Consider the following 27,462-nt stretch of genomic DNA (forward strand, 5'->3'; position numbering starts at 1 on the left):
AGCAAAGTGTTAACAGGGATGCAGAAAATCTGACCCTTTTAAATGCTGGTAGAGACAAGATAAGATGATAGAATCAATTTGAAATATGGTCCAGCAGTGGCTAATAAACATTATCCTATCATCCCAAGTTAAATATACGTCCCCCACAAAAACTTGTTCACAGCAACATCACTCAGAATGATTAAAAAGTGGGAATAACCTAAATGTTCATTAATGATATAGTCCAGTTATATGATACAAAAATATGAAAATATTTGATAATACAAAAAGGAAGGAAGTAGGCACTGGTTGCTGATACCTGTAATCCTAGCTACTCTGGAAGCTGTAATCTGAGGATTGCAGTTCAAAGCCAGCCTGGGCAGAAAAGGTCATGGACCTTTATCTCGAACTGGCCAAAGTTGGAGTAAAAAAAACCCCCAAACTATAGGACAGCACCCAGGCCTTGAGTTCAAGCCTCAGTACATGTACACACACACACACACACACACACACACACACACACACACACACACACACACACACACACACACGACCAGGTGTTCACATTTACAGTCTTGGGTACTTGGAAGTTTGAGATATGAAAAATTGCAATTTGGGAGATGAAAAATCACAGCTCAGGTAAAAACAAAGTTTGCATGAAATTCTATCTCAAAATAACCAGGAAAAAAATATGACTGGACTAGTTTTGTAAGTGGTAGAGTACTAGCTTAGCACTCCAGTTTCACTATAGTAACAGTAGTAACAATAATGGTGATAGGAATAATGAATAGACTGAGTATAGGTCTCAATCCCAGTTGCATGCATACACACCACACACACACAAAGATATTTGTTATAAATGAGGATGATCCATGAAAACATTTATGCTAAGTATAAAGATCTCATGCTATCTACAATTCCACTTTCGTATTGGCCTAAACAAATCCAGAGATACAAAGGAAAGTAGTTGCCCAGGACTGACTGACGAGGGGAGATAAGCAAATGATGCTAGCCTTCCTTTGAGATTATGAAAATGTGCCAGTTGATTGTGGTGATGCTGCACAGCCCTAAAAACCACTGACTTGTGTACTTTAAGTGGGAAAATTGCATGGTATGTGAATCATATTAGAAATTATTGTTAAAAACCCCATGGCAGCTTTCCTTCCCACAGACCAAGCTGAGGAAGGCTTTGGGGCAAAGGCACTTGTCTATAGCCTGTTGCTGAGGCAAGTGCCTTGGTGTCTTGAGAGCTGTTGTAGCGGGGAAAGCCTGGGCTCTAGATTGCAGGCTTCTGGCTGGTTGATCCTCCCTGCCTGGGACTTCCTGTGCACAGTCTGGACATCTGCTTCTACCCACACATGGGCAAGACCAGTTGGTCTATGGAACAGAGCTCCATTTGGTTTGAAGCTGCAGTAAAAGCAGCACGCAAACAGAGCAGATTAAAAATCATTCCTAAAGCCACTTTAGAAGTTTTCAATTTTACATTTTACCACACACAGAGAATACCACCATCTGCATATGGCACAATACAGATACCAAGCTCTGGCCTGTGAAAGCTGCAAGAGTAGACAGAACTACATTCTAATCGTGCTATGTGGTTCCATAGCCTGGCCCTCAGGTCAAGGCACAAAACTACTAAGCAGCAAAGGCCAATGTACAGGAGGAAAAAGCCAGTGGTCCAAAAACATCAGAGAATGTGGGCACACACGGTGAATCTTTTATTTTAGGGCATTTAATGGACACTTTATTTTAGAATATGATTCAGTAATTCACTTGTGAGAAAAAATTGCTTAATAGCACAGTTTCTCTCACAAATGTGTTTAAACAACACTGGAAGGGGATATTTGTTGGTTGGTTTGTTTTGGGTGTGATTTGTAGAAAATATATTCAATACAAAAACCATGTACTACTGACTGAGCTATTAACCCAGAAGTACTAATTAAACCCCACATATTGGCCAGAGAGAGCAGATGTTTCAGGCTATAGCCTGAGCATGCATATGGAAGCCTTACAACCAATAAAAAATTATCCATACTCACTTGTTTTCTTAACTGTAGGAAAGGAATTACTATGATGTAGCATGGGAACCATTTTACTGCTTACTCAGTAGTTAAAAAAAAACAACAACTGATATGGAGCCACACTGCTTATAGGCCATATACCATATACTGAAATGCAGATTCATCAACCTTTGGTGGCTCTGATTTGCAACCTAAGCTTTGCCAGGCAGCTAACAAGCCAACCTTGACCTACAAAGGTATATGACAAAAGATCTAATGCTGTACATCTGTGAGCTGCCTGGTGGAAGAGGCAACTGTCAACTAGCCGTTCTGGGAAATCCTTGGGAAATCTGGCCCCTTCGATTCTGAACAGGAAGACTCTCCACTCCATGCTGCTCAACATTCTGACTCTTCCACCATGCTCTCCTTTTTGATGTTCAATCTAAAACCTTGCCCCATGGAGTTTCCAGCCATTATGAGGCCTTCTTCCAATGCTAGATGGTGGCCTAGTTAGCTGTGGTTTAGTAATGAGGCCTTAGCATTGACAGCCAGGCAAGCTGGCAGAAAAGGGAGAGGATGCTGTTGCTACTCATAGGCCTTGACATCCCAAGATAGCTCTGTGGGTACAGAGACCTCAGCGCCAACCCTGTGCCCCAAGACTGCAGCATGGGAAACAGAATAGTTGGGTGCTGGACTCACATACCATCAGCACTAGAGGGCTTGACATCAATAGAGCTGTACTTGTGGTCTTATTATATTACTGAGATCCTCATCAATAGTACAAACAGAAAGAGATTCTTGGTTCAGCACACTTATGGTTTTTGTTTGTTTGTTTTGCCAGCCCAGAGGCTAGAACTCGGGGCCTGAGGACAGCCCTTGGACATTCTCAAAACTACAGCTCTACCATTTCCAGCTTTTTCTATGTATGTGGTATGGAAGAATCAAACCCAGGTCTCTGTGCATGCTAGGCAAGCATTCTACCTACCGCTAGACCAAACTCTGAGCCCCCCACATTTCTGTTTTCATAATCTGCTGAGTATCCTGAAGTGGCAACAGTGCCACTAACCTTTCCTCTAATTGCTTGTGAGGAAACAAAACAGGAATGGCCTATTTGTAGCCATAATACCAGAGGAAAAGCAATCTGTGAAGAAAAGGGGAACAGGAGATGAGATGGTAGGAGCAGACCTTTGAAAACACTTCATCTCACAAAGAAATGTTTTAGTACTGTAGAGCAAAAGTAAAATCACAACCAGATGAGCTCTAGAGCCATGCCCCAGAGGACGGCTATGACCATTTCCAGCTGAAATCCTGGGAGTCAGGAGTGGCCTTCTAGCTCTGCACTCCAGGTAACTTCTGGCCCATGGGTGTGGTTAGCAAGGGCTCTTCAGCCACAGCCAAAGCTGGAGGATGGATATTTGTTCATTTGCAGTCAGCCTTGAAAGTGTCCTTTCAGGTGAGAATCCAGATGCGGGCAGCTTTCTCTGTGTACTACTGATAAAAAAAGGTTTGTCCTTTCTTACTTTCCTCATCTGTTCCCCTACATGGCCTTGCTACTGCCACCTCAGTAGCAGGGCCTTTTCCTTCGAGTAGAAGACTGCTTTTACCTCTGCCCACATGACATGCAGAGGCCTTGGCACAGGGCTATGGGCCCAGAGTGGCCCTTGGCCCATAAGAGTTGTTAGCCACTGTCCCAGACCCCCCAAACTGCCAAACAGCCCCCACACACAGGCAGGCCTTCCACAAAAAAAATTATCCAATCAAAACTCTCAGAAGGGCTGGGAGTTTGGCCTAGTGGTAGAGTGCTTGCGTACCCAGGTTCGATTCCTTGGTACTACATACAGAGAAAAAAGCCACAAGTGGTGCTGCAGCTCAAGTGGTAGAGCTCCAGCCCTGCTCAGGAACTTAGGCCCTGAGCTCAAGCCCAGGACTGACAAAAAAAAAAATCTCAGAAATGCCGGAAGCTGAGGTCACTGCAAGAGTGGGGGACCTTTTCTCCACTAAAAGTCACTGAGACAGTTATGACATCACTCACAGGCCACAGAAAATTATCAATACAGTCAGCCAGCTAGCCTTGGACAGCTACAAGAAGCATGTGTATCTGTCCTATCACGTGCCAAATGACTGTGGGCTTTACATGGCTGACAGGCCAGATACCCTCAATTTATGAAAATTTCGAGTAAACTCCTCTTTCTCAAAGCAAAGAAAACACACTACCATCCACTAGCTTCCACTCCAGCCAGATGAGACAATGGCTGCTGCTGCTGCTTAATTTTCAAAACTGTTGGAACAATTACTTACAATTTTTAAATAGTGTTTTGGAGATGCTATTGCTTAACGTGTGTCCAAAGTCTAAAGTGCTTTGTACAGTTGATAAAAGTAATGTTACTGAGTCAGGCACCAGTGGCTCATGCCTGTAATCTTAGCTACTCAGAAGGCTAAGATCTGAGGATTCTGGTTTAAATCTAGCTGGGGTAGGCAAATCTAATAGACTCTTAGCTCCCATCAACCACCAAGAAGTTATAAGAGAAGCTGTAGCTAAAGTGGTAGAGGACCAGGCTTAAATGAAAAAACTAAGGAACAGTGCTCAAGCCCTGAGCTGAGGCACCAGTATTGGCATTTAAAAAAAAAAAAAGAAAAAGAAAAAGAAAAAAAAAAGTACTGCTGCTGGAGGGTCCATCATGTTTAAAGAGTTGAGGAGCAAGTTCCATGAATCACTCCTCACTGCCATGGAGTATCTGCTAGCTTTAGCTAGGCAAGACAGGGAGGGTATGTGTGTATGTATGTATGCATGCATGTATCTACCTACCTACCTACATACTTACCTACCTACCTATTTGCCAGTTCTGGGGCTTGAATTCAGGGCGTGAGCACTGTCCCTGAGCCTCTTGGTGCCAAGGCGATTGCTCTAACACTTAAGCCACAGCACTACTTCTTTTTTTGTGTATGTGGTACCAAAGAATCTAACCCAGAGCTTCCTACATGCCTAAGCACTCTACCATAAGGTCACACTCCTGGCTGAGGTTAATGTTTTAAAAGGGATCTTGGAAAAGACAATCAGGTTTGGAATTTGCTGTTAGGTATCTTTTAGGACTCTTTGTTGGAGTACCTCACTAAAAACAAACAAGAAGAGCCCTGTGAATAAGGTGTCTCGTTCCCCCCCCCCCACCTCTCTCTCTTTCTCTTTCTTTTTCGTTCATGTGGCATGAACTCTGGGCCTGGACAGTGTCCCTGAACTCTTCACCTCAAGGCTAGCACTCAACAATTTGAGCTACAGAACCACTTCTAGTTTTCTGGTGGTTAATTGGAGATAAGAATTTCACAGACTTTCATACCTGGACTGGCTTTCAACGGAGATCCTCAGATCTCAGCCTCCTGAGTAGCTAGGATTACAGGTGTGAGCCACTGGTGCCCTTCTGAATAAGGTGTTTCTATAGACAAAACTAACCTTTCATTAATTTTCCTTCCTAGTTGGCATATGGTTCTTTTTTTTTGGGGGGGGGTGGGACTTGAACTCTAGGCCTGGTCATTGTCCCTGAGCTCTTCAGCTCAAGGCTGCCACCTACCCCTTGAGCCACAGCTCCACTTCCCCTTTTCTAGTGATTAATTAGTGATAAAGAGCCTCATGTTCCAAGGCTGACTTTCAATCTCTGTCCTCAGATCTCAGCTTCCTGAGTAGCTAAGATTACAGGCATGAGCCATGGCACCCAGCCATGGCTCATTCTTAAGTTTAGCTTTACTCTGTAGGCCAAAAGATGTCATGATGCTTCTGACTGTATCCAACCTTGCAGGAGATGGCTATGAGGAGAGGGCAAAGCCTGAGCTAGCATGGGACAATGGCCATTACTGTCCCCTCCTTCTCACCAAGTCAGTCCTTGTGCACATTTACAATTCTGGACACTTAGCACTACCTCCACAGAGGACGCAGGCCCAGGGCAGGCAGAGCAGGTATGTATGTTTAAAGGAACCCTTAGCAAACAACCCTGTAGGTGCCTCACTGTGAAACCCATACTGTCAGAGCTCACACTTCACATCAGTTTCTGAGCTTCCCACTCTTGCTCTGTCCTTCCTTCCTCTACACTGGCGACCTGTATACACAGCCACATGGAAACATTTGTTCGCAGTGATTCTTATATGCCATAGTACAAAGGAAGGAGGGAAGCCTTTCTGGTACATCTCAGAAGTTGGAGGGTAAGTAAAGAACTGCCCAGTACTAGAGAAAGACCCTACCATTCAAGCTGACTGCCTTCTACACCAGGTTTCTCGTTCAACACCATGGTCACAGAGGCTCATGTAAGCCGAGTGTCAGGGCCACAGTTCTCCCTGCTGGAAACTCTCTAAAGCTGACTTCCACATGCATTCTCAGTCTATATAGCCTGAAACATTTGCTCTCTCTGGTCACCTTACAAATGATTATTCCTTAGTCCCTATTTAAGAGCCTTTACAACAGTTCAAAGGAACTGATCTTATTTGCACAGTCAAGAACAAGCATAAGAACTAAGTCAGAATCCCAAAGCTTTTTTTCAACTAAGTACCAATTTTTCCCCTATGATTTTTCAACTAAGTACCAATTTTTCCCGTATGAAAGGTCTTCCAGTCAAAATAAAGGCAATTGATTAGTAGCACTGAATTCTTGCTAATCAAATTAGTTAACTAATAAAATGTCTAGAAAACATCCTGTTTATTAAAACCTCACTTCTTTTCTGGTTCTGAGTAACAATTCATAGAAAGTTCACAGTGAGACAGGCATCAGGGCAAGGCACTACCAGTTTGCAGGCACAAGCCAGCAATGCCCAGAGAAGGCAGGCCCACAGACAGAAGAGGCACATTTTCAAACATATTTAAAAAGAAATTCAAGTGAAAAGATCACAAATTACTTTGCAGTGCTAACTATATGAAATTCAAATTTACTTTATTCCATTTTTATGGAATAAAGTCTGATTGGCATAGAGACATGTCTGGTTTTTTTTTTTCCTGTCTTACTGAATGCAGCATATATAAGATTGAGGTCAAAAAGTTGAGGCAGAAGTCGAAAACCATGTGGCTTAGAAAATTAACCATCTGGCCCTTTATCAGAAAAGTCTGGTGACCACTACCTTGGTACACACAGAGTTCATTCACACCTCAGCACTGGCATTTACTGTTGTCTCTGCTTGACCAGATCCAGTATGTCTTTAGGCTTAACCAATGTCACTTTCTCCAGGTACTTTCTTGAATACTCTTATCTACAGAAACCTAGCACAGTGTTACCCTATGCATTTCCTTTGTAGCTCTTACCTGAAGGTATTCTCTTATGAGCTTTCTAAGAAATGTCAAGCTCCTAACTGTGACGTCACCTATGTGCTCACTGCCTGCCTGTCTTCCTCCCTTTCTTCCTTCCTCCTTTCCCTCCCTCTTCCCCCCTTTCCCTTCTCCCCTCTTTGCCTTGAGAGTGTGTGTGTGTGAACTGCATGCACTCTCTGTTAGTCACATGAACCGAGCCACACTACACTCACAGCACTGCAAAAACAAAAAACAAAAAACAAAAAAACCCGTCTTGTCTTTGGGCAATACTGTACAGTTTGTAAGATGTGAAAACAAGCAATCAGATAAAATCTGTTTTTCTTCTCAAATGTTTAAGAGGCTATATATAACAACCAAGTCAGAGTGTAAGTTAAGAACAGGATGTGTTTCATGCCAAAAGGAAGAAGGAAAGCACAGTACCAAACAATTTCCGGACATGAGGGGACAGGTGCCCAGTGCCTGCTCTTATCCGCCCACTCTGTGTCAAGCGAGTACCAAGAGCTTGGCATGCCAGTGGCATTAAAGCCCCACTAAAACAAACCTATTACCTATAAATAGGAAGGTCTTTTGAACACTAATTAAAAATAACAATCTGGCATTTGGGTAATGCCTATAAACAAACAATCTAAGAACAGAAGTAAATAGCAACAGTTGGGCATTTTATATAGTCAAATGAGTAAAAAATTACCTGTGTCTTTCCTGGAGTTCATTTCTCTTGAATTCTCAAGAGTTTTAACATATATGGTAATGTCCATCTTATCTTTTAATTAATAAGGAACTGGCTGTTTCCAATTTACTCCATTTATAACTATAAAATCCATTACAATATTTCATTTACCTAATATATCTAGAATGTTACTTCAAAATTACTGTAACAAATAGGGACAAACTATTGAGGCACTTTCTCTTTTATACAACGTCTTCCATATCCATTTGTGCATTTTACATCTCCACTCAGAATAGCTACAATCCCCACAGGTAGCAAATGGCTATGATACCAGACTATACAATATAAACTTGTTCAAAATTATCTTCACCCGAATACAATATTTTCTGCATTGTAAAACTAGTACATGAGATTTTCCTCCTTTGAATGCTTGTGCTTTACTTAAAATGATTACATTAAATATTTCTCTTTTTTTTTTTTTTTGCCAGTCCTGGGCTGGAGCTAAGGGCCTAGGCATTGTCCTTGGACTTTCTCAAGGCTAGAGCTCTACCACTTAAGCCTCTGCACCACTTCTAGCTTTTTTTTGTTTTCTATGTATGGGGTACCGAGGAATTGAACTTGAGTCTTCGTGCATGCTAGGCAAGCACTGTACCACTAGGCCAAACTCCTGGCCCCTCATTTTGTATTTTTTTAAACATGGATTTCATCTTAGGATTCATATTGCAGTCTTTCAAAAAAGCTAAAAAAAATATTAAGGACCACATCACACTGCTTTCCCACAAGCATCCAATTTTACATTTCAAACCACGGCTGCTATGTTCCATTTTCATTTCCTTTACACATGGTTTCTTTCCTGTCCTGACTAAACACAACCAAGACACTTTAGGACATGAGCCAAGTTTTCTTATTGTCTAACAGGATGGCGCCACCATCAGTGGGCAAGGTGAGTTTAATTTAAAAACATTACACTCTGGGAGCTGGATGCTGGTGGCTGAGGCCTGTAATCCTAGCTACACAGGGAGGCTGAGATTTGGGGACTGTGGTTCAAATCCAACCTGAGCAGGAAAGTTTCTAAAACTCTTATCTCCAATTAACCACCAAAAACCCAGAAATAGAGGCATGGCTCAAATGGTGGAGCATTACCCTTGAGCAAGAACCAACAAGAAAAACAATTCCTCCACAGTCTACTCTGCCTGCTCAGTATTTTAGGAGACATATCCATCGTGATGAGTCAGTGAGATGGAAGCAAAGGGACTGGATAGGGCAGCACAGCCTGGGATGTGGTTTACTTTGCCTTGCCTAGAGCTCTGTTTTTCACACAAAAAGCAAACATACAGAATTTCTGACCATGGAAACAGTGACCTCCACTTGACTGGGACTGCAGCAGGTTCATCATGGACACCATTAATGGGGATCCACTCCTCTAAGCCCTCCGGCCTTATTACCTCTGCATCCTGTTCGTGGAGGTTGTATGTCTGCTGGAGGCTTTGCAGAGTTCGAGGGTTCAGTGTCTTCTGCTGTAAGAGTTGCTCCAGAAGCAAGATCAGCTGGTCTGGAAGAAGCTGAGGACAAAACAAAATAGCTATGAAATGCTGATGACAAACTAAACCCAACCCAACCCTTTAGAGGAAAGCCAGGGTGATGTGATTTTTTTTTTTTTGACATGTATCTGAACACCAAGAATACCACAGTGTATACAGACTGTCATAAGACCTCAGATTTTATATTACCTGTATCCACAAAACAATGCATTCTGGGGTTTGCAGGAGTCTTGTTTTGCATGGCTTTTCAAAGTCTATACTTAGGTGCGTGTATTAATAAAAAATCATTTATGAGATCACTGCCTTTATGGCAGGCATATGCCACAAACTCATTCAGCCTAGACTCATTCAGTGATTCAGGAAACCACCTAATTTGAGGCAAACATGGAAGGTCACCAAAAATAAAGTTTTATGTTTTTTTTTCTTTTATTTTTTTTGTGGGTCATGGGGCTTGAACTCTGGACCTGGGCGCTGTCCCTGAGCTTTTCAGCTCAAGGCTACCTACCACCTGCCCCTAGAGTCACAGCCCTACTTCCTGTTTTCTAGTGGTTAATTGGAAATAAGAGTTGCAGGTTCCTTGGTGCCTGGGCTGGCTTTGAATCTCAGTCCTCAGACCTCAGCCTCTTGAGTACCTAGGATTACAGGTGAGAGCCACCATGCCCAGCTCATACTTTTTCTGAATCAGATGAACCTCTGCAAACATACCTACTGTACACCAAGAAATAAAAGGCACAAATTACTATGTCCAATATAAATTCTACATTTGCACTTTTTAAGTTTATGATACACTAAAAAAATTTTAAAGTGCCACATATTGCTATGCCAATGTATACATATAAACATTCAGCTGTCCATATTCCTTATTTTTTTCACAGGACAAATAAAAAACGGTTAAAAAATCCTTTTGTGGTACAAAAGCAAAACAAATCAATCTTAAGCCGGGCACGGTGGATCATGCCTGTAATTCCAGCTACTCAATAAGCCGAGATGTGAGGACCATGGTTCAATGCCAGCCTGGGCACTAAAAAGACACTGAGACTCTTATTTCCAATTAACCACCAGAAAATCGGAAGTGGGGCTGTGGCTCAGGCAGTATGGCAGTAGCTTTGAGCTGAAGAGCCCAGTGACAACTCCCAGGCCCAGTGTTCAAGTCCCATGGCCGACAAAAGAAAAGAAAAAAACTTGAACAAAAAGGATTTGTGAAACTATTCACTATCATGCCACAGGGGTCAACCTGTGGCACTTCCCTGTAAGGCACCATTACATTAGTGCAGCAGTGTCCTGGAACTAAAATATGTTTATATGAAAACAGGTTCAAGCTGAGTGTGTTGGCAAAACACTGTGGTACTGGCTGCTCCAGAGAGGCAAAGGCTCAAAGCCCAAGGAAAACAAGGGCAAAGCAGGAGACCCAATTTTTAAAATAAATTGTAGCAAAATGGGATGGGGTTGTGGCTCAAAAAGAAAGAGCCCAGCCTACCTTGCCAAGGCTAAATTCAAGCTGTAGTTCAGAAAAAAACAAAAAAACAAAAAACAGAAACAAAAAACACAAGACTTTAAAATTATCACAATAAAATCAATTATTCTCTACATAACTTCTACCCCTATGTTCAGATAATCCCTGCCAGTGAATGCAAATACTGAATCAACAGAATATTCATAAGAACACCTGGATTTTAATTGCTACTTTGTTACTCAAAAGAAAAATTTTACATTATTATTTCTCTCCTTATTCCACTTTGCTTTCTGTGCCCAAATCTGTACTCTCCCTGACTGTCTATGCCCCTTCCTTGCACTCACAAGCATATACTATTCATGTGCATGCACATGCATGCAACACACACACACACACAGAGAAGCATGAAGGAAAACTGGCAGATAACGTATACAACACTCCTGCATAACTCTCCAAAGATGAAATACCTTATGTTTTGCTTCTTACCCTTCTAAATTCTAATAAACTTCACTTTCCCATGGACAAACACATGCAATACGGATACCATGGCTTAGTTTTGGGGTCTATTTATTTCTTAGGATCACTCCATCTCATAGTCATACTGTGGACAGTCTCTGAGAGGAAAAAAACTTGGATGCTTTCAGGAAAGTTTCACTGTGGTTTGGACTGACCAATGAGTCTTAATCATGGACTAAAGAATGACTAAATTAGGCTGGGAGTTTGACCTAGTGGTAGAGTGCTTGCCTAGCATGCACGGAGACCCGGGTTTGATTCCTTGGTACCACATACATAGAAAAAAGCCGGAAGTGGTGCTGAGGCTCAAGTGGTAGAGTTTTAGCCTTGAGAAAGTCCAAGGACAGTGCTCAGGCCCTGAGTTCAAGCCCAGAACTGGCCAAAAAAAAAAAAGATTAACATTTTTCTTGAGATGTCATGTATCTATAGGATGTTTTAGATAGATGAACTTACTACATTACTAGCAGCAAAATCACTAATCTATCACTTGGACATGAGGGCACTTTATGATATTAAGAAATGACTTCTGCTTTACAGAACAGGTCAATTCCTCTTTTTAGGAGGGAACCTCTGGTGCATATGGGACATGCAGTGTTGACGGCCAGGCAGAGGCAGAGGCCTTTCTCCTTGGCCTCTTTTGTTTTGGCTCCAGCCTCTCTTTCTTAGTTCTAAGCCATAGCTTGGAAAAAGAAGGCCTAGAAGCTGAACCTTCAGCCCATGGCCTTCAGCATACTCTCAACTATTTTAATGCCCTATTTTGAATACCTACTTGCATTTGGACCATCTTCACAGTTGCCTTTTCCTAGTCAAGGCCTCTCTACAACCCACCCTATTAATGCTCTGAGGTTGCTGCAGTGCACAGTGGTGGCCTGTTCTGGAACCCCTATGGAAAAGCCTACCTACTTCTCATGGGCTGGGGTTGAGGGAACAGACATAACTCACAACAACATTTGGATGTAAGGGCATCCCAGGTTGGGTGAGAATGCCCAGCAGGCTCGTGCTGAGGCCCTTCCAGATAGGATTCTGGGAAAGGGCCAGCCACCAGAAGTCTCTTGGCACAAACAAGCATGATCTGGCAAAGGTGCCCATGGACCTGGGACAAGACTATGTCTGCGGACTACATAGAGCAGGAGCCAGCTGTGCCGACTTGCAGAATTACAGGGGAAGAATAGAAAGGAAAGTGTCTCCCTCTATGTCCTTATGAACTCAAAAAAGCCTACTGTTAGAATTCTGTTTAAAACTTGATTTAAACTAAAGACATACACAGAGGAAAAGAACTCTTGAGCAAGACAAGCTTGGTCCTCAACTTACTCCAACTGTATTCAACCAATAAACACACCTCTAGTTTAAAAACGCCAAGAGCTGCTAATACATGAGCCCATCAAAATGTCTGGGTTCATTCTTGCAGGTTTCTTCCAAGCACTAAGTTCACACATCTGCACACAGAAATAGAACTGAATGGATCACTGAAAGCTTTTGTTCTCTCAAATGTTATGCAATGGAAATATTTAGAACTAAGCCCCTTGACTTAAGACAGCTAAGATGAAAGGGAGAGAGGGAGTACATATGTTGTCAAACCTTTAGTGTTCTTTCCTTCAGAATTTAAAGACTAATTGGAGGGAGGAAAAAAACATGGTGCACCCCCTCAAGGTATCTTAGTTCTCCTTCAGTAAGATGCCAAAGGCAGCAAGAGGCAACTTGTTCAGGTTAGGCAGATCACAGCAAGGACCAGCACACCCACGCTGCAAGCATTCCTCCATAATGCTGGGAGATCTTGACTGGTCTGGCTTCTTATGAGTGGACTTGTAGAAACCACTCTCAGTAAATAATCTGTGGCCACCTGGCTTTCAACTGTAACTTTAATTCATGGGCAGGGAGGAGAAAGGAGTGACAAGACATAGTTTCTGAGGAATGGAAAAAAAAATCTATTATCTAATGCTACTTTAGGGTACAGACAATAAAACTAATAAAGTAGCCTTCATTCACAAGTCAGTGCTAAATTGTTTTTTAAGTGAGATTATACACCTTGAAAACAGGATATTAAAGTAAAAATGTGACAGGTAACTACACTTCAATGCAGTATATTTGTATATAGCACATTTCTCTATAAACATGTGCTCCTTGTAAAGCCAACCTAAAATGACAAAGAAACAATATATAATAAGCCAACATGCTTGCAAAGCAACTGAAAGCCACATACTAACAAATGTGCTCCAGCTGCAGAGGCAGGGAGACCCACCCTGGCAGCTGGCACAGAGGGAGTGGGAAATATGGGGATTATGCCACTCCCGCCCACGTAGAAACCAAGTTTCACACAACTGCGGGGCCAGCTATGCTTTAACACAGCAATGCTTCACTGCAGGACACAGAGTTGGCTCTAGTGACCAAGAAAAATGAAGTACAAGTCTGAGTATTATCTCCTAAGAAAACAGTACATTAACAGTAAACTTAGAGAAAAGAATTTTGAGGGGTCTAAGCATGCCTGTACCCACAGTTCAGCAGTGACAGGAATAGAAAAGCCCTTCCTTCTTACAAACAATAGATGCACAGCCAGGCTATTTCTTCCATATGGGGACCAGTTCAATATTTCAGAACACATCTGCCTTGGGAACTTAGACAAAATAAGACTATAGGGTGCCAGTCACATGGGCTGTTGAAAGGGAACTGGGCAGAGCTGTACTGCTTACTCGAATGAACACAAGAAACAATATGCCGAAGGAGGTCAGTCAAGTACAAATGCTATTTGTTAAGGATTTTAGAAGTCTGCCGTCTTGCCATACACATGGATGATTTGACAGCTGTTAATTACTGAGAAATATACAAAGAAAAGTCTACTTTTTCCCCAGGCAACTAAGTTAATAAAAGAGGCAAGCTACACAACTTCATATGAATGTTTGAAAGTTTCTATACAGACCCTTGAAAGAAAAATTTGACTTTTCGAAACCCACCCTTCTAACATAAAAGCAGCATGAGGAAAACAAGCCCCGACTTTTCCAGAAGGCTCCGGGTTCTGTCTTGGGAGCATGGCTCCCAGAAGACCACCCACGCAACCAAGGCCCTCCACTGCCTCGTCTTGTCAGCATGCTCACCTCTGAGATCAGAAATGCCAGACTGGTCTCAAGACTGACTTCTCCAGACAGGACCTGTGACCGGGACAAACATCCAAGCCCCGCGGCTCCAGTCCTCAAGCACCTTCACTGCGCTGCTGTGCACAGGGAAGGAAGTCACTTGTGTGGCTCCAGATGGAATGTGCCGGAGACTAATGCAGCCACCTATCGACAGTGGCGTGAGTTCTATTATTACCCCATTATCACTCTGGGATCTGTGCCTAAATGAAGCATGCTTCCTCCCTGATGCCATTTCCTTTTATCCTGGCTAGAGACTAAAAGCAGATCAATGGGGGCAATACACATGATGTCACTTCAATTTACAGTGACAGCCTTCCCCTCCTTCAGTCTGTCTGAAAAACAGAAAAAGATCAATTCTTCCCAAAAATGGTTAAAAAATGCTTAGGGAGTATTCGTCTTCCAGAAAAGCATTCTCTGCTATATTTGTCTATGTTACTACGGCAGGAACTGTTTACAAGGAACAAAAACAGAAGAAGTGGGGGAGGGAGAAAAATCTCAAATTCTCCTGTAGGCTGGAGGCTTGCTGGCTGAAATTCAACACAAGCAGGAGCCAAACCAGAATAAAAGGTCAGTATCTTTGAAAGTCACATGTTGAAGGCCTTCAGTGTCAGGGTACAATCACAGATATGTCTTTCTCTCTAAGGTTTCACTAAATCTGGTAAATTCTTTGCCTTTCTTTCCAGAGACGTGCATGCCTACTTCAGGAGCAGGCTGTACGATCCCGGCCAAGTTCCACGAGTTTAGAAAGGAACAGACACCCTTTCACCACTCCCAGGAAGCTCAGCTAGGGACCATAACACAGACTTGGGAAGCAAGTCATCTTCCAGATATGCCGTGGACTCAAATCAAACAAAGCTATGCTTGAAGAATGTTCAGATGGTGATTTGACTCAAGGTGCAAACTTAGGATCTAACTGATAAAGTTCCTCAAGACAAAAACAGTTCTCCCACCTTGAAACCCAAAGAAACATTAAATATAAATCCAGGTACAGATATGGGTTTCATAACACTGTAGGGAGATTATCTTCCATTTCTGTACCTTGGTAATAACATTTCTAAGCAATGAAAATTTAATACTACATACAGTTTAATACTATATACTCAGAGCTACTGTCAACTAGACTATCACTACGAATTAAAGTAGCTTTAGTTTACATTAGTAACTTGCATAAAGAAAAAACACACAATTGGCTAGAATTGCTGAAAATAAAATCTACAAAGGAAAAACTGTTACTGACATGCTGGTTCAAAGGCCACATCCTAAAGAAAGAACTGCCCAAGACTGAAACCAGGAGCCAGATTTTACCAATAGAATCAGTTGTTTTTGATTATCAACCATCTTCAGAGAATAAGTTCACAGTCAGATTTTAGAAAGAACATCCAAACAGCAGTGAACAGTCACATAATTCATTTTATACAGAAAAAATTATATTATACATTCGGAAAACATTCCGAATAGTCACAGTCACTTGAGCCGTGATTTGGTCACGATGCTTGCAAAACTGGCACATGAGTGAACAGTCTATAAAATGATTTATTGGTACAGATCATTCTCATATTTCCAAATTGCAAGGGTCACATTTTCATGTGCTATTATTTTCTTAACTTTTGTTAAAAAGTATTTCTCAACTATGTGCAATCTGACACAAACCATATCATTCACTTAAGCTACATCAAATGGAATCAACTTGTCAACTGGATCTCTCGTAACATGCGTACACTAATATTTTATGTTATTACCCATTTGGAAACTTAAGCCACATAAACAGTCAAATTGAAAATTTCCAAAGAATTTTTACAAAGGATATTTGGAATTCTGCGTTACCCTCTTCTTGTCTACCATGGAATCTGTCAGAAAATTACAATGGAACCAAAAGGAAATGGCCAAACTGAATGTAAGGCTTCTCAAGATAATCATCATACACACACACACAAATTGTGAATTCCTAAGTGCTTCAAGATATATACACTGCAGAGATAATGGCTTATTCAAAGTATGACTTACTGCCTGAAGACTAATAAAAATCATAACACTTAAAAAATGTTAAGAGAATATTTCTTTTTTTTTTTTTTTTTGCCAGTCCTGGGCTGGACTCAGGGCCTGAGCACTGTCCTTGGACTTTCTCAAGGCTAGAACTCTACAACTTGAGCCTCAGCACCAGTTCTGGCTTTTTTCTATGTATGTGGTACCGGGTCTTCGTGCATGCTAGGCAAGCACTTTAACCACTAGGCCAATCTCCCGGCCCTTAAGAGAATATTTCTATAGTGTTTCTTGTGTTCATCATATTTTTGTTTCCTTTAAATGCTCTTACCTAAACTATACTGCAATTAATACCTGACGTACTTATATTAAAAACTATATATTTTATGAATTAATCATAAACAGGCATATTTTCGAACTCTAAATCCTAGTTACATACTAATTTTATATTCTCGAGTCCAACATGCTAATATATCAAAATTGTCAGCTGGTTTGGAGTCAAAATTTGGTACATAGCCACACATGGAATACTATTCAGCTATTAGAACAATGATACGGGGTTATTTCTGTAAAACAGTAAGATGGCAAAAAGAAATGTGAGAAGATTCAGAATAGAATTTAGGTAAGTATCTTTCTGAGGTCCTAGAAAGAATCAAGAAACTTCTTTAGTCCACTTTTCTTATAGGAAACAATAACTCTGCTTAGCCCTTTTTAATTTTTCTTTTTCTACTTTCCTTTCTTGCTTTCTTTTTCTACTTTCCTTTCTCTTCCTTTTGATCATCAGTAGGGTGGGAACTAAGGGCCTCATGCATGTTTGCTCATGGTTGGTGTTGTACGCTTGAGCCATACCTCCAATCCAGCATTTGCAATGGGGTGGCTTCAAATGGCAATCCGTGGATCTCAGACTCCTGAATCGCACCAGGCTGGCTGGTTACCTTTGAGATATAATCTCTTCAAACTCTTCTGCCCAGATTGGACTTGAACCACAATCCCTCTCCTGGTTACCTAGAGTTATAGGTATGAGATGCCAGCATCTTGCAGGCTCTCTTCCCTTTCTTTTTATCTGCTTCCAATCTGAAGTGCTCCTTTTAAATTCTATTGCAAATATTTCCAAACAATTTACTTACTGAACAGCTCTATCTACTTTGTGAAGAAATTTATACTGCTACCTGATCCATGTAAGAGCACAGGAATGTATGGAGGAAGTGCTAAGCAAATAAGAGTCAGGAGCTTCTAGAAAGCAGGTCCAGCTAGTTTCTCCATACTAATGTGCACTCACAAACCCTACTGTCTCTCTAGCCTCCGTCTTCACACCACAAAAATTCTCAGTACTTCTACATAAAGTCAAATGCCAACACTAGTAAATATAAAACATTAGTTCTGTGTAAGCAATGTTCAGAAATGAGGACAGTGTGACAACTTTCCAACTGTTCTGTATATAGATAGGAAGCATGCAGTAGATACATACAAAACATATGTAACAACCACCCAACCAATACACATATTTTTATATTACCACTTACAAAATATTAGTCTTAGTTTTTTCCAAAAGCAAAGCTAGTAACTATTATTTCACTCAAGCTTCCTAAATTACTCTAATATATCAAAACTAGTCTGTGAGATTATTTATTAAAAAATTATTATTTCTAGTGAATAACACTGGATTTTCTAACATTTAATTTATTGTATACAGCCCTATATTTCTGATGAAAAGTAAACTATACGCAAAATCACTGTTTACATAAAGATTAATATCAGTTTAAAGTGTTTTTTTTCTCTAAATTATGAGTGTTAGTGAATAGAAAAACTGAGCTCTCATAGAAAGTACTGGTTTCCCATTATCATGTACAAAACAACAACAAAAATCCCTCCTACCTTGTATCTTCAAATTGAAAAAAGTAACAGTTCAAACAAAATCTGGTCTTAACGTCTGTGAAATGAATGTATGTTGTAAAGCAGACTCCTAACAGGCTAAAACCAGATATCACTCATTTCATGTTCTTCTGCCTAGCATGTTTTAGTCACATGCGTATTAAACTAAAATAAATGACTCAGTACCCAAAATAGCAAGTACAACGGTAAAAATGCCTGCAACAAACAGTTCCATGTTTTATATGAATCTCTGAAGAGCAAATTTATAAAACTGAACATGAAAGACAGGTCCAGAAGTACTCGTCATTTTTAACACAGAACAAATGCAAAAGATCCAAATTCAAATTCACTAGTCCCAAACCTTTTAGACTCTTGCAATCATTTACATACAATACCAAATCTACCTGGTTCTTCAAATTTGTGTATATATATATATATACACATTGACTCAAATGCCTTTCAACTGTAATGGGCTATAATCAATATAATGATGTCTTGCAATGGTTTAAAAACCTTACGAATAAACTAGTTCATGAGGAGCTCTAACAGTATAGTTTGCTCTATGTGAAAAATCTAAACAGGGCCTATTAGAGACTTTTGTTCCTTTGCTTTCCATAGTCTTCATGTTAAAACTCACTAACAAGGATTAAAATTATTATTTTTAAAAATAAATAAAGGAAGGCATGAAAGCATTTAGAGCTAATGATAATACCAAGAGTTGTAAGCGGGGAACAATTCAGACAATGGAAGCAGAGAAACCAAGTGGACCACTGTGATTTTCAGGATTGACAAGTGTTTCCGGTATTTTTGAAGCAATGAAGGTATTAATAAATAAAGTTCACTTAGGTGTTTCTTCTGAGGTCTAAGATTCTTTCACTCTTCAGTCCTGTTTTTCTTCTTCATTTAAAGGCATATTCAAGACAACAAAAATACCATTTTATCCATTTTTGAGCATTCTTTAACTACCTCCTACCAAATCTAAACTGAATTTTAGCTACACCTCTCCAATTTACCAAGTGATATGTATCATTAAGCTGATGAAAAAGCATATCCTAACGTAAATGGATAGTTAGCCAAAAAGACCATGGAATTCCAGGGATATAGAAGAGGATATTAAACTACATGAATTACTGGGGGAAAATAAAAGAATAAAATTGTTATTTAATAGAAATGTGCAGTGCATACTACTATACTGTACAATTTGCTGTACAATGCTCCGTCTTTCACAGAATGGTTTATGGGCATAAGGCTAGAGTCCCCTTTCTCAATTTCTATATACTTTCAGATTCCAGTCTAGACATTTTATGCTACAGAGTTAACTTCGTAAAGTTTTATGAGGAGCAGAGCAAAGGCTCAGTCTCTTAAGATGGTGGCAACACTTAGGGAAATTCGTACCAATGGGGGAAAAAGTACTATTTCAGGAAAAAAAAAAAAAGGGTGGGCAGAAGAAAAGCTTAACTTAATTTTCAGCTTCTTTCTCTTCTGTATCTTTATGTCACCTGAAGGGAATGAAAGCCAGTGCTCAATGAAACAGAAACGGCTGCTTTATGGATGTGAGTCTTGTGACAGAGCAGCACAGCACAGCAGCAGGAAACAAAATCGCATGGAAAGAGCAGTGCAAGGGCTGTGTGCCCAAAGCTATGTGCTATTCACAAATGGCGAGTAATTCATAAATTAACAAACTTCCTTCACATTAGATACCACTCCCAGATAAATAAGAATAGTCTCAAACAGGGTCATAAGAATGTTCCTTTCATATCTATTACTATTCAGACAACCTCATCTTAGATCTGCGATGGCGCTCTGGCATAGACCTGGGGCGAGGCGCAGCCTGCATCTCGGCAGAGAACAGAGCTTTGTCTACTGCCAAAGAAGTATTTTTTTTCTGTGACTTCAAAGACTCAGAAAAAAAAAAAAAACAACAAATTTTCGAAGTCAGTCTTCAAACATGCAAAATGGATACTGGCAAGAGGCAGTTAAAAAAATCCAAGTACACAAGCCTAAGGCCCAGCAGGCCCTTTCACAGGTATTGGCTTGAGCATGATTAAACAAAAGATTAGGTTTACACTGCTTTCTAACAGCAATCTAAGATCTCAAGGACATGCAAGTTACTCATAGTAGATGCCTAAAGAACTTTTATAAAAATAAGTTGTCTTTTGCCATTTTATGTGTAATGGGCTCATATAAAAAATCTAGTCTTTTATTGGAATAACATCTTCACATCATAGAACAAATTTTGAAAATAACAGGAAATGTTGGGACATCTAAGCTATCCGATTTAAATTTTACTGAAAAAAAATTAAGTAGAAATTCAGATTTTGAAATGACCAAATTCAGTCTCACAAGTTCAGATCCACTTTCCTATTGATGATAAGATTTAGGTTCTCAATAAACAAAAATAAAACTGAAATTTCATCAGCTACTTGAAGATTAACAGAAAACTGAGATAGAACTAAGAACCCCTAGTTTCAGCAAAAGTGGAGAAAACGTTACTTCATAAATTGCTGACAGAAAGTTTCAAAGGCACACATGAGTCAAAAAATACTGCAGCCAGAGTGTATGCTAGTACACACCTGTAATCCTAGCACTTATTGGCATATGTGGTCCAAAATCTGTAGCATGGGCTACAAAATGAGATCTTGTCTCAAAAATGCAAGGACTAATGCTGGGATGTAGCTACACAGTAAAGTGCTTCCTTAGCAAGTGTAAGGCTCTGGGTTCCATACTTAACATAAAAAGGAAAAGAAAAGGCTAGGCCTAGAATGAAGGAGGATGTAAGGAATTTATGAACACACACACAGTGCTTATTTGATCCACTAATTCTGCTTTTAGAAACTTATCCTAACACACATAGGATATTTGCCACAGAATTATTTATAACACTAAATTAGAATAAGCTAAAACACTGTTAAAAAAAAAAAAGATTTAGGCTTTCATTTCCTGACTTCACAAGTGGTAAAACAGTGAAGGTTGTCTTCCTCAAAAACAATGCAAACTTTCTCTTAGCTGATACTGAAAATGCAGCTTTTATTGTTTCTGGTTAGCAATTTGGTGGTTGCTAAGGATTGTGAGCAAAGACCAGAACATCTCTAGATAGGTCATACACAGGCATGCATACACGAGGAGGAAGAGAGAAGGAGGGGGTTAGAGAGAGAGGGGGAGGAGAAAGGAAGATGAGGGAGAGAGTGGAAGGGAGAAAGTGGAGAGGGGAGAGAGGGTTAGAATTGGAGGGGGGGTGCGCTAGCAGAAGTAAATAGAACAACTCTCCAGAAACTGAAGTTAACCTGTTGATCATTTTCTAAAGAAAACTCGGGCCTGAACCACTAATTTAAATAACTGCTTTGTTGCTGGATTTGCCCTTTAAATGAGCTCTCTGGAGGGCACCACCACGTATTTGTTTGCCGATCTTTTTGACCTGAAGGCTTGGTAATGTGACAGGCAAGAAATTATAATCCCGACGCCCTTGAACACACTCGGTGAGTTGAAAACAGCTACGAGCAGTAGCAAAGGGAGAAAACAAAAGCCACAGCCGAATCTACGGGCATTTTCTTTTTAAAGGAAAACTGAATTCCATTCGCATCAAACGCTGCCAGCCGGTCACGGCAAGGCCAGTGCCAGGGAAGGACTGACTGGTAGTCGTGCGCCTGCAAGGGCAGGACGAGCTGCAGCACCGAGTCAGGGTTCCCTTCTCCTGCCGGTGCGCTCCAGCGGTGCAAAGCCTGGGGTTTGAACAGGAGGGTGAAGGGACTTGCGAGGGCACCGTTCCGTTCGCCATCCAGGCGCCCCAGTGGCAGCCGAGGTCCGGAGGAGCAGGGGCTTACTTACCTCCCTAGCGCGGGTAAGAGCAACAGGGCAGGCCGGGCGTCGGCGTCTACCTGCCCCAACCAGCTACAGCTAATATCTTCCCCGCTGCATCTGGCCCCGCCCCCTGCCCTGCGGACCAATCCCCGGAAAGGCTGCCCCGCCCGGCCCCGCCCCCCTCCGCCCCGCCCCTCCGCAGTGGGGACTAGACAGGGCTGTTCCCAGGGCTCCTTCCAGGCCACACCCCTGGCAGAGGGCCCCGCCCCGCCCCGGACAGTCGGCTCCCACCCCGCAATTACTCTAATTAGAAGTTCTCGTCTCAGCACTTAAACAATGTACAAACCAGTCCCAACACAGCCTACAATTCAAATGGCTTTGAGAACAAAGGCAGTCATAGCTGTAGCAATTTCTCCTCTAATTTACAGAATGTGAGGACTTTCTCTCATCGTACATGGTTATTTTAAAAAAAAAAAAAGTTTTAACCTCTGGAGCACATGGTATTTCACAAGCATTTCTGTGGAAAAATACCAGACCTTGCCGACTTCAACTAACAAAGGAAAAGAAACACACACACACACACACACACACACACACACACACACACACACACATATTTAGGGGAAAAAATTAAGGCATAACGAAGTTCTCAGTTTGATTTCCTCCTGCAGAGCAAATGTTCCTGGATCACTTGGTAGCAATATGCAACATGTTACAGAAACGCGGGAGGATGCTTTCTTACAGTTTTATACATTATGATAATAAAGGGAGACTCTACTACATAGGCATTTTTCTAGCAAACAATCTGCCTAATTCTTAATGAACAGTAGTAGAGGCTGCTAGCAGTTCATGGTAACATCATGAATAGCTATCTGGCAGCGCAAATGTGAGATATAGAATGTCAGGAATGTTTTCCTGGGTGTAAGAACAGCTGTCCTTGCTAATGAGTCTGTGATCTTCATGCCAGACCACCGTAACACCACCACAGCATACGAAAGATTAGTTTTGTTTCCAATTCCATGGTAAAGAGCACCAGAAAAGACCAGAGGCCTAAAAAATTAAAACTCCAACTACAATAACTACTTCAGGAATTATGAAAGAAGTTATTTAACAGAACGAAGTGAGAGAGCAAGCATTTCTCCAGCACACATTTCACAACTAAACCATAAAGGTAAAAGTCCAAACAGACAAGTTCACCTCCAGAGGGGAAGTAATTAGGCAAGTTTCCCTGGAAAATTAGTAAGTCAGATCAAAAGTTACAAGTATTAAACTCTTCACTCCAATTTTAAAAACACAAGAGAAATGTTGAAAATGACTAAAACTATACTCATAACAAATATGCTTTAACATATCAAAGACAAGGACTCCTCAGATTATCTTTATTTGCCAGTACTGCTTTGATATTTAATCTGCAACAAGAAGAACTACTGACTTTACAGATTGTCTGTGGAGGAAGGGTTGGTTTTTTGGTTTTTGTTTTGTTTTGCTTCTTTTCTTTAAGGTTGCAGGCAATGGACCACAGAATGGGAAAAGAAAATGGAAAACAATCTCTATACAAATTTTGCACAAACTAGGTTATATATATATATATATATATCTATCTTCCCCTTTGGTATTTTTTCTAAAAACAATTTAGTATTTAGGCAATTTCACTTTAACATAGTTTTCAGGCATTTACCAGAATATATATGCTAAAATTTCTCCATTTTTAAGTGATGAAAATCTCAACTGTTCACCTGATAGAAAACTAAGGTAACATCGAAATTTGTTACAAAATGACATTTTCACTTTAGCAGCTACTTCAATTGTAGTAATCTTTTTAAACAACAAAAAAAACTTATTACACTCATAAACAAACATGTTGAATTGAAATTCTTTTGTATAATGCTACTAAAGATAATTTAAGAAAAACAACTGATTTCAAATTCAATCATGTAGAAAGGAAAAAAAAAAGAATGGAGACAAATGCTAATATATTTACCTAAGCTTGAAAGTTTAATGTTCTAAAGAGAAAGTAAAATTTCTTAGTTTAAATACAGAGCTTAGGTGATAAAAATACAGAAAGCGACTCCCAAAAGCACTTGTTTTACAGATGAAAACACAATTTACAGAGAGAGAAGAGAAAAGCCTGGTGTCAGGTCACAGTAGCTCACACTTGTAATCCTGTCTACTCAGGAAGCTGAGATCTAACGCTCTTGATTCATTGCCAGCCTTTGGACCAGACCCTTATCTCCAATTAACCATAAAAAGTCAGAAGTGGATCTGTGGCACAAGTAGTAGAGCACTAATCTTGAGCAAAAGAGCTAAGGGGCAGCACCCAGGCCTGGAATTCAAACCCCAGTACTGGTACAAAAAAAGAAAGGAAGAAAGAGGGAGAAAAAAAAGAGAAAAGAAATACATCTCAAACTTATTGCACAAAATTCCTGTCAAGGCTTAGAGATAAAAGTCATTCTTAGCTAAATTATAATCTTTTGTATAAGACAGAAAATCCTCCTTTAAATGTTCACCATGTAAGCTTTGTTAAAATCGTAACTCCTCAAAAAGGTTTGTTTTCAGTCTGAAAAACTCATGACAAATCTATCTTTAGAATCCTAGTTATTCAGGAGGCTGAAATCTGAGGATCAAGGTTCAAAGCACAAAAAGACCTGGGAAACCTCAGGAAAATGGGAAGTGGGGCTTGGCTCAAGGGTAGGGCAGTAGCCTTGAGCTGAAGAGCTCAGGGATTATACCCAGGCTCAGGGGTAGTGAGGTAGCTTTGAGATGAAGAGCTTAGGGACAGTGCCCAGGCCGAGTTCAAGCCCCATGACCCACAAACAAAAAAGAAAGAAAGAAAGAAGAAAGGAAGGAAGGAAGGAAGGAAGGAAGGAAGGAAGGAAGGAAGGAAGGAAGGAAGGAAGGAAGGAAGGAAGGAAAAAATCCAACGTAAGTATACTATGAGACAGGCATAAAGAAATTTTCTACAAAAACAGCAATGTTACCACAGAAGCTAACATCCAACAGCCAGGCAGCCCTGTTTATCAGGCTTATCATTCATATAAAAATCATTTCAGCATTTGCTCTTAAAAGCCCAAAACTATTAACAATTAAACTGATGGTCACTGTACTATAATTTCACTTTCAATCGAGAGAGTAAGAACTGGGACAAACCACTTTCTCTTAGTGAGTGCCTTTGCTTCAAAAGAATGGTTCTCACCAACATTGCAGATTTCATTTCAACGATCTTAATAATTTTTTTTTTTTTGCCAGTCCTCAGCCTTGAACTCGAGGCTTGGGCACTGTCCTTGGGCTCTTGGCTTTCTCCAGGCTAGAGCTCTACCACATGAGTCACAGCACCATTTCTGGCTTTTTTCTATGTATATGGTACCGAGGAATTGAACACGGGTCTTTGTGCATGCTAGGAAAGCACTCTACCACTCTATGTTATTTATTCACGTTATTTTTGTAATTTTCACTTCTTCTGGCAGAAACCAAATCATTGGCCCTAGTCCATGAAACGATGAGGTTTTTTTTTGTTTGTTTTAAAGAATGTTTATCTGGGAAATGTCGCCTTACCTTCCATTTCTCGGCAAAGTTATCCTCTACTGCCCACCTGCACAGTGCCCTGAGTTCTTACTCTCTTCAAAGAGGTGGAATTATCTTCCCACTGCATTCTGAAAGCAAACCTCTATGGACCACGATCAACTGTGCATGGGCCAGCTGTGCAGTGTTGCCCTAAATGTCCTCCAGATGCACCTCCTGAAACTGCCCCCTTAAATGATGGGGAGAACTACACTGACATCTGACCAAGGAGCAGAGTACAAATTTGGAGCAGGAGGACAATAGTTATGAGGGGGAAGGGGATTAGACAGTTCACTTTTAAAGAAGACATCTACTGCAAACAATCTTGCACCAGACTCTAAGGCCCTGGAGTGAGTGCCCCAGGCCACAGTCCAGAAGTGATGGGCTGGGAAGGGGAGGTTGGCACCACCAGCATTCTTACCACAGGGAGGTGAGGGGATCACATGGTGAAGATCAGGCTGAGAGGGTATTTTAGGAAGCTTAAGTGTACCCCCAAATCCTGCTCTAAAACCAACTGTTCCCCAAGTATAAAAAGTCTTAAAAGGGGCTAGGAATTTGGCCTAGTGGTAGAGTGCTTGCCTAGCATGCACAAAGGCCCTGGTTCGAGTCCTCGGTACCACATACATAGAAAAAAGCCAAAGTGGTGCTGTGGCTCAAGTGGTAGAGCTCTAGCCTTGAGTAAGTACAAGGACAGTGCTCAGGCCCTGAGCTCTAGGCCCAGGATTGGTAAAGAAATAAAATAATAATAATAATAATAGTAATAATAATAAAGTCTTAACAGGAGCCAAGCTCACTGGCCTCAAGGGCATTTCCCAAGTGACCTATCTCACAGCCCTGAGAAGTGAGGAAGCAGCAGAGCCTGGGCCTAACTCAGGCACAAGTGGCAAATGGGACAGTGTCCTGGCCAACATTCAGTTCTACAGCTTCTGGTGCTGGGTGCCCAGAGCATCCCTGTGGATCTTTTTCGTCTCAGCACAGCTAGCAGGCACTAGGGGCGCCACAGCCCAGACAAGACCCATGTGCTCTGGCATGTACCTGACTCACCTACTGACTTTGGACCCAAGCTTACTTGGCTACAAAACTCAAGCATGCCAGGAAGCACCTAACACCACCTTGGTGCCCTTTCTGTCTAAAGATTCTTTTTGCTGGGGAGGAGGGTAAACTTATGCATGCTCACAAGACCAACTGTGCAAAAATGCAGGGTGAGAGATGCAACCAAACCAGGCTGCCAAAGTAACCACCAAACATACACCAGCTGCCTATGCCTAGCAAGCCCTTCACCCTCCTCCACCTGTCATTACCCAAGACCCTAGGGTTTCACCAGGCCTACCTGACCCTCAGATGGGGTTGCTAAGGCACAACTCCAAAATTAATTGTTGGCTTCACACTTTCTTCTGAGGAGTACCTTTCTGAACCTGCAAGAACTTTTCACCAATCTTACCCTTCCAGGCATAGTTTTACTTCCTGACTTTTACCCTCATTCAGTTCCAGATAAGCCAATTCCTTATTTTGCTATGTGACTGAACAATTACAGTGCAACTGTACATAAAACTCGAATTTCTGAGCTCCTTGCAAACCTAGGATGTCTTTTCTTTCAACCTCCCACCTTCATCCCACCCCACCTCCACTAATTTTGAATGTAACCTGTCTTGTAGTAGTATCAAAGTTTCAATCTTGTGCCCATTAGCAGTGA

The 27,462-nt window shown here is 41.1% G+C and overlaps 1 protein-coding gene across 7 annotated transcripts in view; it reads right to left on the reverse strand.

The window, feature by feature from the left end:
* Nucleotides 1-27,462, reverse strand: part of Aopep (aminopeptidase O (putative)) — a 336,146-nt gene that overhangs the window by 13,080 nt on the left and 295,604 nt on the right. For all 7 annotated transcript variants that reach the window (XM_090329500.1, XM_090329499.1, XM_090329503.1 and 4 more), the window contains one exon: nucleotides 9,372-9,488. In XM_090329500.1, coding sequence (XP_090185626.1) covers nucleotides 9,372-9,488 — 117 coding nt within the window. The remainder of the gene's footprint in view (nucleotides 1-9,371; nucleotides 9,489-27,462) is intronic.

This window comes from Megascapheus bottae, chromosome 3 (assembly GCF_031878675.1).
Source record: "Megascapheus bottae isolate mThoBot1 chromosome 3, mThoBot2.hap1, whole genome shotgun sequence".
Classification (NCBI taxonomy): Eukaryota; Metazoa; Chordata; class Mammalia; order Rodentia; family Geomyidae; genus Megascapheus; species Megascapheus bottae.